The sequence below is a fragment of the Pollachius pollachius genome, assembly GCF_949987615.1.
Source record: "Pollachius pollachius genome assembly, chromosome: 11".
Classification (NCBI taxonomy): domain Eukaryota; kingdom Metazoa; phylum Chordata; class Actinopteri; order Gadiformes; family Gadidae; genus Pollachius; species Pollachius pollachius.
Genome location: NC_136944.1, coordinates 20,497,760 through 20,512,671, shown reverse-complemented (window position 1 = coordinate 20,512,671; position 14,912 = coordinate 20,497,760). Strand labels below are relative to the sequence as shown.

General features: G+C 48.4%; 1 protein-coding gene across 2 annotated transcripts in view; it reads left to right on the top strand.

Moving 5' to 3' along the window:
- Window positions 1–457: 457 nt before the first annotated feature.
- Window positions 458–14,912, top strand: part of dnaaf5 (dynein axonemal assembly factor 5) — a gene marked incomplete at its 5' end in the record, with an annotated part of 31,672 nt that continues 17,217 nt past the window's right edge. For both annotated transcript variants that reach the window (XM_079745574.1, XM_079745575.1), the window contains 6 exons: window positions 458–992; window positions 1,213–1,397; window positions 1,705–1,829; window positions 2,445–2,563; window positions 7,137–7,369; window positions 8,969–9,193. In XM_079745574.1, coding sequence (XP_079601700.1) covers window positions 458–992; window positions 1,213–1,397; window positions 1,705–1,829; window positions 2,445–2,563; window positions 7,137–7,369; window positions 8,969–9,193 — 1,422 coding nt within the window. The remainder of the gene's footprint in view (window positions 993–1,212; window positions 1,398–1,704; window positions 1,830–2,444; window positions 2,564–7,136; window positions 7,370–8,968; window positions 9,194–14,912) is intronic.

The window sequence follows — 14,912 nt, the reverse complement described above, 5'->3', positions numbered from 1 at the left end:
ATAACAAATAAAGGCTTGGAATATCTCACTTTGCATGTAATGAGTCTACAAAATGTATTAGTATGACCTATTAAGTTGAATTACTGAAATAAATTAACTTTTGCACGATATTCTAATTTTCTGAGTATGACCTGTATATTTTCATACAAACACTAAGCCCAAATCAGTTTCGAAAGAATAAAGCTAAAAAAGAGACATAAATATCATTAATAATAATTGTAATGCTAATAATTATATATAGGCTATATCTTATATACATATATGTATGAATTTTTTGTTATGCATATTTTAAAACACATTCTATGGGATTTGAACTACATATTTTGTGCTCTACGACTAATGACTTCTTGAGAAACAACAGCCCAAGATCCCTCGACTCTGAGCTCCCTGGAACAGCTGTCGTAAAGCAGTGTTTATCTGTCGTGGCGCCATTCGTGTCCATGACAACACAGGGTACATGTCAGCCATGGCGTCCGGAGACGAGCATGTCGCCGAGGTTATGAGGGGACTGGTTCGCCACTTAAATTGCCTAAACGAGGACAACAAAGCCACCCGAAAGAGGGCACTTGAAGCTATTAAAAAGGAAACAATCGACAAAGGACTGTCCGGCGGCGTGCTGCAGGAGGTTTTCTCCTGCCTCCTCAAGCCTCTGCTCAAATGCATGTCGGACCCCATGGAAAGATGCAGGGAGACCGCTATTCTGATGTTGACCGACTTTATTCGCTGTGTCCCTCAACCGGAAGACTCGCTCGTCTACCTAATGCCCTGTTTGACACAGAGACTGGGGGGAAATGAGATCATTGAGCCAGCCGAGGAGCTTCGGCTGTCTATCATGGAGCTGCTGTCTCTCACGGTGGAAGTGTGCGGGAAGCAACTAGCGCCCTATCTGGACGATATGATCAAGATATTACAGGTCACTATCGTCGACCCTTGTCCTGACGTCAAAAGAGAGAGCTGTAAATGCACTGTACTCTTTGCAAAGTCTGTGCCAGGTGGGTGCACGCATGTTTAGAAAACGTGTTGCCATAGTTCCGAGATGCGCTTCCTTATTTGCGACATATAGGTTCGGTTTACGGTATGCTCTTTCCTCACTGCTTGTGTTGCTGTTAAATTATCATAAATGATCCCCTTATTTAAAACCCATTGCATTGGTGATCTAGGTTTGAGTTCATGGTGAAATTGTGATTTAATGTATCCCTTTATTTCTCTCAGAACACTTTCACATGCAGGCGGAGAGCTTGGTGAAGCCGTTAATGCAGAGCATCTCCCACCAGCACTCCAGGGTGCGGGTGTCTGTCCTCGAGGCGACTGGCGCTGTGGTCCAACACGGGACGGGGAAGAACGTGGACGATGTGCTTTCTCACATGGCACAGAGACTCTTCGACAATTCTCCACAAGTATGGCTGAAAACTCACACCATACATATGAAGCAGTGGTTCTCAAACTTTAAGATGACAAACTGACACCACTTTATTAAGGGAATATTCAGATTCAACTCGTTTTATTAAGGTGTTATTATTATATAATTGTTCTAGCAAATATTAAATGAAAAAAATGACATCTTCCAGACAGACCCTGCATTTCTTCAAAGTACCACTAGGGGTACACACGGTTTAAACAGTGTTTCTAGGTTATGGATGGGACGGGAACGAGTGTAACCTAACTCAACCTTTCTTTGCCTTTCTTTGCCTTTCTCTGACTTAGGTGCGGAAGTCTGTGACCATCGTGGTTGGTGATTGGCTGGTCAACATGAGAGACAGATATTCCTATTTCCACAAACTCATCCCACTTCTGCTGAGCAGTATTACCGATGAGGTCGATGAAATAAGGTAAAAACAATTCCCCCAATACCGCAGTTCTGTGCAGTCTCCCCCCAGAAATTCAGTTATACCATAGTAGGACTGCTGGATCTGACATCAAGGTCTTTCAGGTGGGGATGACAGGTAGAATCTGGGTCCTAACAGCTCATAGTATTGATTTGTCTGGAAACTAGGTGTCTCTAAGGACTTAGAATCAATTGATCACCATCTTAAAGCTCTTTAAAGACTCAAGAGCTATAAAGAGAGAGTACAGAGGTGAGCAAGATATTGAAATTAAATAACCCAAAATCTGGTGGATTCCCTGAACCAATCAGGGAGTCTCTTTCCCCATTTTCAGGGCATCTAATTTTGGTCAAAATTGATCCGGGAGCTGTCTAACAGCTGTTGGGTGGCTATGCCATTTGGAACAAATAACAATCCAATATTAGCTCTTGAATCATATAAGCAGCTACAGCACCTTTTTAAAATTAAGTAAAAAAAAAAAGATTAAGAAAAATGTTGCTGTGCTGCCTTGAATTTGGTGTTTGGATCCATGGCCCTAACCCCAGCTCTGTAACACCCTTCCCTCATACTGATGATGCTGACGTTGTCATGACTCCTGTCCGGTACCACGGCCATCTGCAGACTGTTGGCAGAGGAGCTCTGGAGGAAGACGGGCGAGCAGTGGGAGAGGGAGAACGAGGCCGACATCAAGGACAAGATGGACTTCCTCCTGGCTCCGCCCCCCCTCTACCCAGCCGGAGGTCAGTCAGAGCACCACCGGCGCCATGGCAACCCTCGCCTCATCCAAATGCCCTCATGACATTCAGCAGGGTGCGTTTAACACATGTTGTAGCAATTGAAAAATCAAACAATATTGTACAATAAGTACGTTGATATAGATAATTGTAATCAATTATTCAACTATATATACAGACGATATAGTTCATTTTGCGTGTATATATAGTTTATAGCAAGCTCATGCATTTTGAAACCTCCATTTTGAAACCTATTTGCATACTTGACCATAATCTATTCATGAGGTGACACCCTTTGCTCTCACAAGCTCATTACTCATTTAAATTAAGGGAGATCTTCTCCGTAGGAAACAATTAAAACCACATTAACGCCATGCTGTAGAGCAACGCAAACACATTTTTGTAATTTGAATCCTCTGCGTACACAGTGCTGAGTATGTACAAACGACTAGATAATGTGTGCGAGGGAACTTGGTTGTTTGGCATTCTCTTTCACACAGCTTATCTCCGGGTTGTTTAATTCAGCTCTGACACTTCATTAAGACGCTTGGAAGGCTTACGGAGGTATTGGCTCAATTCAGAGCCGCAATTGGCAAACGTTTTTAGCCAGTTTAATTTTTACTATACCCCACTGTGTGTTATCAATAATTATACAACAGTTAGTTCCGAACAAGTAATTTTATTGGACAAGAGGCATTCCATGAGTGCTGATATAGAGTATAACAGCACTGGGACTTTTAAATATACATGTATCACTCTGCTTTACAGGTGTTCTAATAACCGTTAATGTCATTAACGGTCTTGATGTACCTTAGATAGCTAGTGTGTTTGTGTTGCTTGGCAACAGATCAGTCCCAGTCTAGTTGCAGATCTATTTGTGTGTTGGCGGAGCCAAATAAATCATTAAATAAACAAACAGATCATAATCTGTTGTTGCTTATTACTGTTAACTAATGAATGGTGCTGGTAGAACTGTTTTATAAAAGCAATATCACACTCGAGGTCGTGCTGTTGTACTGAATATCAGCACGGCTGTGTTTATCTTCGGAACTCGGCTTCCGGCCTTGTACCTACAACCGAATCACAGCCGTGCTGCTATTCAGTACAACATCACTCCCTCTCGTGTGATATTGCTTAATGAATTATCCTTTTTTTGTTGGCTTGATCCACCTAATAGTGTCTAACCTAACAATAACCTAACAAAAAAGAAAAACACGTAATAGTAACCGCCCAAAAAATAACATAATGTGCAAAATAAGTAAGGTGAATATGAAAGGCTTTCCAGGCTGTTGGAAATACACACACACACACACACACACACACACACACACACACACACACACACACACACACACACACACACACACACACACACACACACACACACACGTGTGCCTAGAATGCTGAGAAGGGTAATATACTGTTACCTACTTTAGCCTCTATTAGAAACTATTAATACCATTTATACTTTTTGTGGTGGTGATGGACAGAGCTTAACAGAGAGGCTGATGGTCTCTCTCTGTCCGTCTGAACTGCAGTCCAAACAAACATCCCCCTTTGCTTCCACCCCTCTTCCCTCTTCAGTGAAGCGCTGAGAAATTAATAGATCCTGTGGCTTTCTCTGTCGGCACTTTGTGTAGTTTTCCCTGACCATTCAAAAGGAGCAGGAAAATCCCAAGGTCCACCGTTTTAGATCTGTTTATTATGTTTAATGGGTTTTCGGTTGACTTCAGACATCTTAGAGGCGCAAAGTGGACGATTGAGCCCTTCCCAGTTAGTAAGCGGAAGACATTTAGAATTAAAAATACTCAATAAAGGTGTTCGGTCCACTCTAACGGTCTGTGAACCTGTGTGATGTGATCTAGCGTACCTCGGCTTGAAACCAGTGTGTTGTGCTATGGTACCTGCTGTGTAACTGTGTAATCGTTTAAAGACCAAAAAAAAGACCATTAAATACCTCCATTTCAAACTCGTGGTCCCACTTCTAATGCAGACTTTGGTCTCATGTCACAAATGGTTAGAGAGGGAAAAGACATCAAGCCACATTGGATGCCTCACTAGCAGTGTTCAAATCCTGAATTGTCATTTCACATTTAATCATAACTCCAAAAATTCTTTCTTCCTTATATCCTGTTTTACTGGGAAATATGTCATATTACAGATGCAAAAAACTGCAATATAATTTTGACAATAGTGTTTAACCGTTTTAATGTTTTACTCTGGTATAAACAACACTTTTAATGTGAGAGCAGCAGAAAGACTTGAATTATGGAGCCTGTTTCTCCTTGAGGCAAATGAGCAAGTGACCGGCATAGTGTTTAGTGTTGTTGCAAACTCTTTTTGTTCCGAGCCTTTTTTATTTGGTTTTGTCGTGAATGCCCGTATAAAGGGTATAATCAACCACCTTTTTACTGCCTCTAAGGCATTTACAGAGGGAAGTGAAACACCACATACCCACTCGGCCAGTGTGAGAAATAGTTTTCATAATGGCTCTCTCTGATCCAAAACCGCTGGTTAGCCTGATGTGCATTCCTTTTTTTGTTCTGTGGGTTGGCTTCACCAATATTTTATTTGTTATGCTATGAATAAAACATAGGTATTCCAACCTTTTTTCGTTATGGTTCAATGATACAAGAAGGTGATTTGTAGTTACATGACACAAGACTCACGACAAGACAGACTTTAAACAAGGCCAAAGGAAAACTACTGTAGACTTAGCTTTTAGCCTCTGTTTCCGTGTAGGGTATCGTGTACCCCACCGGACTCATGTTAAGAGTCGCGCAGTCTCAGGTAAATGGCTACGATGCTAGGGGCTAGGAGGGATCAGACTGGCCCCCCAGGGCACAGCGTGAGCTTGACCCTCAACGTGGTCATGAGACCCAGTAGGAACAAACACTTCCAGAGGTCGGGCCGTGCATCCTCCTGACCTTTAGCCTGACCTGATGACCCTCGGGCTACGCCGACGATGAGCCTACAAATGAAAACACGTGACATCTTCATTTGTACACCATCTCTCTCCTTCTTGCTCTCTATCTTGCTCACTCTCTTGCTCTTGCTCTCTCTCCTGCTCACTCTCTTGCTCTCTCTCCTGCTCACTCTCGCTCTCGCTCTCGCTCTCGCTCTCTCTCTCTCTCTCTCTCTCTCTCTCTCTCTCTCTCTCTCTCTCTCTCTTGCTCTCGCTCTCTCTGTGATTCTGTCAGTCTCTCGTCCGTTCTGTGGTTCCCCTGCCAGGCCTGGAGGGAAGAGGTCACTGTCTGACAGGGGAGAGACGAGCGGCGAGGGGCTTGTTTTGTCTTGTCGAGTGCGCCTCTCTGATTTATTGCACTTTTCCCCTCGTCCCCTCTCTTGAGGAGAGAGAGAGAGAGGGAGAGGCGTGCGGACCGCAGAAGGCTATTTGAGAATGTGTTCCACTTGTTGTGACAAGTCCCCCACAGAGGAACCATGGCCGTAAAAAGCTGGATGGAAAACGGGATGGGAGAGTGGAGTTAACTGGGTTTGGCTCCGACTCCAAGTCACCAACGATTCATAAAGCCCCTTCAAAGCTTCTGGGTCGCAGTGGCTTTGTTTTCCTTTGAAGCGATTGTTATTATTATAACATGATGGTCTGAATTACTACAATGCAGACAATCATTCTGCAATCTGAGATAGGTATTGAATTCATTGAATACATATTAACTCAAATGTGACTCCCATTGAAACAAATATATCCTTAATAAGTTATTTATTCATATTTCCACATTTCATTGTTAGGAGGTTAAAAACCGCATCCATGTTGCTCCCAGACTCCGTCTTTCTCACACTTTCTCATCTCGCTCAAATCGAACTTCAAGATGGTGTGGTCGAATGACAAACTCTTCTATTAGCACTGCCAAACCAGAAATGAGTAGTAAAACAGTGACGGCGACCACACAAACAATCAAAACTGTCCGAAGAAATAACTGTCACTAAAGTGTCAAAGCGCATCCTAAAGGGTAATTCCGGTGTAAAATGGATTTGGGATATGTTTTGTATGATAACGAGTTGAAACGTTGTTTTTAAGACTCGATCGGTAGATTGACGAACACAGAGATTGTGACATCCGTCAGCAACACGTAAGCTCTGTGTTCGCCAATCTTCTTATCGAGTCTTAAAAACAAAATGGCGTCGACGGGTGATCTACTGATGGTATTGTGTGTATAAAATGTCCTTTTTAATAAACAATCTGTACACTTACAAAGTTCTCAATGCCTTGTTTTATATGTTAAGACCCTTATTATACTACCAGAGAAGTTTCGGGCTACTTTTAGCCTTTTAAGTGGTTTAAAATAGCGATTTAGGTTTTACCATAACCAGTGCCCCCATCGTTCCAAGTTTATAGCGCTTTGATGGAATCGGCTAAAAACAGCCAACTGAAGAAAGCGTCTATATGCGGTTTTTGTGCTCCAAAACAAACGTTTCAACTCGTTATCATACAAAACATATCCCAAATCCATTTTACACCGGAATTACCCTTTAACAACACATACACAAACACCCAACACGTGCACACCAGCACCATCATCAGCTCCTGTTCCCCTCCTCTCTGCCCCCCCCCCCACAGTGGAGCGTCCCGGGCTGGGCTGCCGGGAGCTGGTGGTGAGGAACCTGGGCCGCCTGGTGCCGGCCGTCAGCCACGACGTCACCGACTGGCTGGTGCCCACGCGGGTCAAGACCTCCCAGCTGCTGCGGGTGCTGCTGCTGCACGCCGAGGACCACTGCACCCAGCACATGCAGCCCCTCCTGGCCACCCTGTACGTGGCCTGCGGGGACAGCGAGAGGGAGGTGGTGGCCAACGTGAGCAGGGCGGGGGGTTCGATTAAGGGGCCGATTAGGGTTCCACGTCAAACGCGACGCAATGACCACCGCAGACGCCTCAACGCGGCCGTGAACCAGACGCCGTTTCGGCGTCTGGTTTTTTTAGCGAGCGGACTAATCGCAGCCCTCGCTGCTGTGTCGCCTCGACGCAAGGTTGCGATTTTTGGGAGGCGCACATCAGGCCCGTTGCGGTGGACGCAAGGAGGGTCCGCAAGGGCGTAATGGCTCCTTAAACCCCCTTGCGTTGCGTCGACGTGGAACCATAATCAGCCCGTAAGTGGGTGGGTGGGTAGGATGGGTGTTGGGTTGGCTTTGGTTGGCTTACTTCAGGCGGTAGACAGGGTTGACTTGTAGCCGGAGGGTTGCTAGTTCGATGGGTGTTCTACTCCCATCCCAAAAGTACTTGGTTCGAATCCCCACTTCCACAGCCCACCGGTAGGCCTCTTGGGACCAGATGCATAACCTCTACCTGCTCCCAATCTCATCTGAAATCAGTGTTAAATACAATTTAAGTACCCACTTAAGTACACTCTGCTTAATAACTAAATAGCATCAATGAACGGAACGCCAAACGAAACGCCCCCACCCTTTCTTCAACTCATTGATTTAAGATATAATTTCAGCTAGTATGTAATCATGGATGAAAGTAGTGCGAGGGAAAGCACTTATAAACTGTGAGTCACTGAGCTAGATCTCGATATGAATCAGACCTATTAAACAGAAGGCAGGCATTTTTAGATACTGTGGATATTCCGTTAGTAAAAGTCTAAAAGTGTAAGACCGCCGCCCTCCGACCGGGACAGGATTTCCCGCATGTTTAGCCAGTATCTAAAGCCAGGTGTGGCCCTCTGCTATTTGTCCAACATCAAGGCCGTAGGGGCTTGTAAAGGCCTAGCCTGGGTGTGGATCCAACACACCCAGGTTGACTTCAAGGCACACCTGTTAGCCCGAGAGCACGCGGTTCACTGGGCTAATCGCTCTGTCAACCGTCCTCGGGACCAGCCTGGCCCAGTTGGGACGGTATCAAGGACTTGGGATGCACCTGTTCAAAGAGGAAACCTCTGCTGGGCTTTGATCCAATAGACATATTCAGAAATAAACCCTCTGCTTCTCTCCTGCCCCCCTCCCCCTCTTTTTATTTAAACTATCTTCCTGCTCCTCCAACTTCCTCTCCAACTCTCCCCCTCTCCCTCTCCCCCATCCGTCACTATGCCTCTGCATCCCTCTCTCTGTCTCCCACTCCAACCTCTCTCTTCCTACCCTCCATCTGCCCTTATTGATCTCCATTATCATCATCATCATCATCATCATCATCATCATCATCATCATCATCCTCCATCCCTTCATCTCCTTCTCCCTCATCCTTCTCCACCCTTCATCCCCCCCCTCTCCATCCTCCTCCTCCACCCTTCATCTCCTCCACCCCTCCCTCCACCTCCCCCTCCACCTCCTCCACCTCCCTCTCCATCCTCCTCCAACCCTTCTCCTCCACCTCCTCCTCCATCCCTCCACCTCCTCCACCTCCCCCTCCACCTCCTCCACCTCCCTCTCCTCCTCCTCCTTCTCCTCCCCCTCCAGTGCCGTGAGGCGGCCAAGCTGCTGGGGTTCTTCGTCCTCCCGGAGGTGTTCCTCCAGCTGGTCCTGGACCACGTGGAGGCGTCGGGCTGCTCCCGCTCTCCCTGGACCCCCCTCATGGTGCTGGCGGCCGTCCTGGAGGGCTCCTCGGGGCCCCTGCTCGGCCCCCACCTCCAGAGGCTGGCCGACACCCTGGCCCGGCCCGACGTCTGTCAGGAGTCTCAGCAGGTGAGGCCCCCCCCCCCCTCCCCGGTTGGTGATTGCGACCGTTTATTACTCTACTTGCCGCCATCTTTTATCCACATTTAAAAGCAACATGTTTTGCAATGCAAAAACATGTAAAAAAAAACTGTCTTTCTTGAAGCCTGTATAGAAACCTTCCATGCTCTGGCATTGTTTTGGGTGGCTCCGGGAAAAGGGATGTCTTTCTCTTTCCTTTGGCTGCCGTGTCCCGTCGTCCGCCAGCTGTTTCTGTCCCGCCTGTTACCCCAGTGCCGGTCGGTCACCTCCCATTCTGTCTGTTTACCTTCTGCTCTCGTGTTATTTCACGTGACGGCTCCAATCATGGACCCGGCATTGGCCCCAGTTCGGTGCTCGTGAGTGTGTGCCAGCAGTGCTTTTAATGCCACGGGATCGTTTGGGTCGCTGTCGAGCAAAACAGATTAGAAGACATGCAGACCAGGCTTGATGATGGCATGGCCCTGCCACATGCTGTTTCTCTGATGCTAAATCTTTTTTTAGAAAGACGGATTCTCGAACCGCCGTGACCCTTGTGCAATTCAAACCAGCCGCGATGCCTCGTCTCTGTACGGGCAACCTGCGATGGAACTCCTCTGCTATAACAGCTCATTGTCCTCCAGTGGAAAGAAAGAGAGAGAATTCCCAGCCAGACTTCCTGTTCTTGTCCCATATTCACTTCCCCTCTCTCGATATGACAGTCGCGGGTGTGTGTGTGGTGTGCGTGTGTGTGTGTGTGTGTGTGTGTGTGTGTGTGTGTGTGCGCGTGTGTGTGTGCGTGTGTGTGCGTGTGTATCTCTGACTCAGCCATAGCCATGGCTCCCTCCAGGGGGTCCTGCAGGAATGTCGTCCGTGGGATAATAAGCACAGAAGCCCCCTAATTTCACCTGACCCCGGGCTGGGGTCACCTCCGCCAGACACACACGACTGCACGGCCCTTTGTTATTGTTGTGTTCTTCATTCATACCCCCCCCCCCCCCCCCCCCCCCCCCCCAAGGTGCTGTCAGAGTCTAGCCCTGTTGACAAGTAACCCCCACCGGCTGGCTACACCCCTCCACCTCCACCTCCACCACCACCACCAAAACATACACGCATGCTGTTAGAAGAGTCCCTGAAATTTCAAAGCAAAGCCGGTCAAGGCCGATGATAGATTGGAATGGGAAATGAACCCCTAACCCCGGACCTCCCATCAGCCAACTCTAGCAGAGGTCAACCAGAGAGAGAGAGAGAGACGACACAGGACGGATAGAACAGATGGATGCAGACCTCTGTTTCCTTTCTTTCTTTCTTTCTTTCTTTCTTTCTTCCCTGTCGCTCTTTTGCTCTGATCTTTGATTTAAGATTCAAAGGGCTTTATTGCCCTGGCAGTCATGTGATGTGCCAAAGCAGCGACGGTAATACCGTCAAATATACGACGTGAGTGTAATCCCTGGATGTGTTGTCCACTTCTGGTCGCAGCATGCCACATGTCTTACTGCCTTGTTTGCACATATTTGTATTTATCCCCACAGGTGTGGAAGTTGATGTCTTTGTGTCTTTGTCTGTGTGTCTCTGTGTGTGTGTATGATCTGTGGTTAAAGGTGTGTTTTTATGTTCTAGAACAGTTCGTAAGAGATTAGGTCATACATCTCATTCTCCACCTGGTCGGGTGTGACGTGGCTGCAGTCTTCTTTGGTGAGCCAGGTCTGTCTATGGCCACCTTTCTCTGAGTCCGTGCCCCCACAAGGACTTTCTCTGTGTCGGTGCTCAAGTGTTCTGCTACTGTGTGCTCACTTTGCCCAGGACCAAACAGCACTCCGTTTTACTCCATTTGTGGTTTGGATGATTCTTTCCAATTGGTCCCGCACTTCTCTTTCAGTTTCTTTATGATTCGGTTTTGTGGTTGCAGGTCTTTTGGCTCTGTGTGGTGTAGGTTCCAGAACCAGCTGGCTGGTGGCGGTCTCTTTCCATGATTCCTTCTGTGGCTCTCTGTCTCTCACACTGTCTGTTTGGGTCTCTATAGCTCTCTCTATTTCAAACTCTCTCTCCGCCGTCTCTTTCTCTCTTTGGTTCCGAAATAGCATGGTTCCACTAAGGGTCTCCTTCAGACCAGGCACCTGCAGCATTCTGGGTAATCAAACAGGGTTCACCATAGGGGAGCAGGGCCAGGTCACAGACACCCCTCTGCTGTTAATAACTACCCGCCTCCAAAGAGGAGCACCTGCGATCACGCTCACTCTCGCACACAAACTGCAATCTGTCATCTCTTAGAATAGCACTCCACACACACTCACACTCATCCAACCTGGTCCAGAGTGCAAAGTGGCCAGCCTCATCACCCAGCAAGTACAAGTGCGGTACGCCAAATGAGATCGCTGCATTTAACCCATCACTAGCACACAAGGCCCAACTCCAGGTCTACTGCCTAGCGCCTAGGTCAAAGGCACCGGCAGGAGTATTGGCCTAACATGGATGTATTTTTGTGTGGGAGGAAACACAAGTGAACACGGGGAGAACATACAAACCCCACACAGAAAGTTCCCCCAACCCGGGTTTGAACCAAAGACCTTCTTGCAGTGAGGCAACCGTGCTAGCCACCGCGCCAGCGAGGTACCCTTGAAGGCTGTTTTTATACGCTGTACACACGCGACGGCCAGATATACACACACACACACACACACACACACACACACACACACACACACACACACACACACACACACACACACACACACACACACACACACACACACACACACACACACACACACACACACACACACACACACACTGTGCTCCAGATGTAGAGAGATGAGTACACATTTGGACGGCTCACCTGTTTTTCTGTCTTGTTTTGGCTTTGACTTCTTGTTTTCCAGCCCTGGACTGACTCGTACCATGTGACTGCTCTGAGGATGGGGAGGGAGGGAGGGAGGGGAGGGAAGGGAAATGGAAAGAGCGAGTGACAGAGAACAATAAAAGGTTGGATCTGGACACGAGTAGTCCGCGTAAGACATGAAATGAAAAACAAACTTCAAAGTACTCGCGGGGGGTGTGCCTGGATGTGTGCGTGTGCCAGCATGTGTGCGTGCTTTGTGTTTGTGCGTGCGTGCGTGCACACTGTGCATTGTGGGGAGGGCTAGAAGATAGGGGGGCTGATATATGTTACCCCAACCTCTATTTAACCTTCCTCGCTCTTTCAAGTCCTCTGCGGTTCTTGTCTTGTGTTTTCTGTCCTTTTTCCAAGTGGGTGAAATCAAACAAAGACGTTTGAGAAAACAAATGAACAGGAGTGTCTGTTTCACTCGAAGGGAGATCAGCATAAATTTGAGGATGATGTCAGGGGATGGGGGGGGGGTGATATGAAAGAGGAGCCGGTGGTTGTGTTGAGCCGCTGGGGGAGAATTCCCCCAAGAGGGCTGCATGTCGTTTACAGGGTGTAGGTGTGCGAACCACCTCAGGATGGTGCTTTTGGAGCTGCGGTCTCAACACACACACACAAATATAGACAAACACGCACACACCCACAAAAACTCTCAAATACACACACACACACACACACACACACACACACACACACACACACACACACACACACACACACACACACACACACACACACACACACACCTGCGCACGCCTTGGTGATCCAATGTCTACAGAGATCAAGTACTTATGCACCAGCTTCTTGGAAAGGAAATACATAGAAACCTGTGTGTGTGTGTGTGTGTGTCCGCAGGAGGAAAAAGGGCCCCTGACAGTGGCATATTTACAGCCGGTGAACATGCAGAAACACTGTTTTTAGTGTTGACTCTCAGGAGCCCAAGAGCAGAGAGGAAGGAGTTGGGGTAGAAGGTGGGGGGGTGTCTCTTCTGCTTTCATCTTGTCTGCTCACACACGCCTGGAGACTCCTGTATCAGCACCGGTGCCGTCTCTCTCTCTCTCTCTCTCTGTCTGTCTGTCTGTCTGTCTGTCTGTCTGTCTGTCTGTCTGTCTGTCTGTCTGTCTGTCTGTCTGTCTGTCTGTCTGTCTGTCTGTCTGTCTGTCTGTCTGTCTGTCTGTCTGTCTGTCTGTCTGTCTGTCTGTCTGTCTGTCTGTCGAGCAGTCTGCGCACTCACCTGTCTGACGAGAGCCGTCGTCCTGTGCGTTTTACGAGTGTTTGTGTTTTCCCCGTTGCCGCAGTAACGTCAGTAACCGTCATCCCCCTCCAACCCAGTCCTCTCGCTCTGGTGGGTACGACTCCCTTCCCTGGTATTTCATTTAAAATCCTGAGTGTCTGTGTCTGTGCATGCATGTGTGCGCTTGCGTGTGTGTGGCTGCGTGTGTGTGCATGCGTGTGTGTGTGTGTGTGTCTGTGTGTGTGTGTGTGTGTGTGTCTGCGTGCGTGTGTGTGCGTGTGAGATTGGGGTGTCCAGCGGTAGACAGACTCGTACACGCCGTGGTGAACCTGTGCCTGGAGCGAGCCAGAGCCAATAGAACCAGGTGTCTCCCATCATGTTCCAGGTGTCCCCCTAATCACTGCGTTTTCCACCCCGGCGCTCCAGAGACCCCCCCCCACCCCCCCACGCGTTGTGTTGTCTAGTTTTCCGTCCAGTTAGTGAACGCTTCCCTCCGTTCCGCGTTCTTCTTGCGTGACGTCCGAGTTCCTTTTCCGAGGCGCTCTGCGCATTTCCGTAACATAGCACATCGCTCACTACTACGTCAAGATGTATCAAACGTGTGTCGTAACCATGGCGATAACACAGCCCCCCCCCCCCAGCCCCCCTTCCTTCCGTCCTACGACTCTCAGCCAATAACACGGTTTCTAAAACCTCATTGTGTTCCACGTCTAGATTTAAAAAAAGGGGGGTTCCCTTACACTTTAACAGGACAGCCCCCTTGAAGGCCGGTGGCGAGTCCCCAGTCTGGTAGTTCTGGGGAAGCCCTGGTGGAGTGTGATGTCATGGGTGCTGAGGAGAGCTGTAGGGTCCCCGGGGGTGGGCGGGGGGTGGGGGGGACTTTGGGGACCCAGGGACGCGCCCGCGTACTTTAAACAAACAGCGAAAGGCGTCGTGCCGCGTACACTAAGCTGTTGCCCATGTACGCCCATGTGTGTATCGCAGCCCGTCAGCCGCCAGCACCTCGGGTAAGGTAAACAAGTGGGTTCATGTTCCCGGAGACTGGCGGCCTCTTAATCACGCACACCTACACACACACACACACACATACCTACACACACACACACACACATGCAGACATTGGTTTCAGAGCACTGTCCGCATGACACGGTACATGGGGGTCTTCTGAAGCGGTAGTGCTCCCCCTAGTGTGTACTGCAAGCGTGCATGGCCATGTGCACCTAGTAAGGGTTTATTGTATGGAAAGTGTGTGGATTTAAACATTTCCGTTGTAAACACTCTCGCTCTCACAACCTTTGGTTAGACTCGAGAGAGAGAGGGCACCAATGTTTTTGCGTAAGGAGGCCCACTTAAACACAATCGGTGTCACACACACACACACACACACACACACACACACACACACACAAGACCCTTCCTCCCTCCGACCCCTGTCTAGCCATCAGCCTCCCCCCCTCCCCCTCCCAGGACCTAATGACAGGCCGGGGGGGAAGAAAACAGGAAGCGAGGCCGTGATCCCAGTGATGGCATGGAAATTAGCCCGAGCCGTGGCGGCTTTATCTAAACATGAGCTCACCGGGACACCAGCCCCCAGCGGGTGGCAGCGAAGAGAT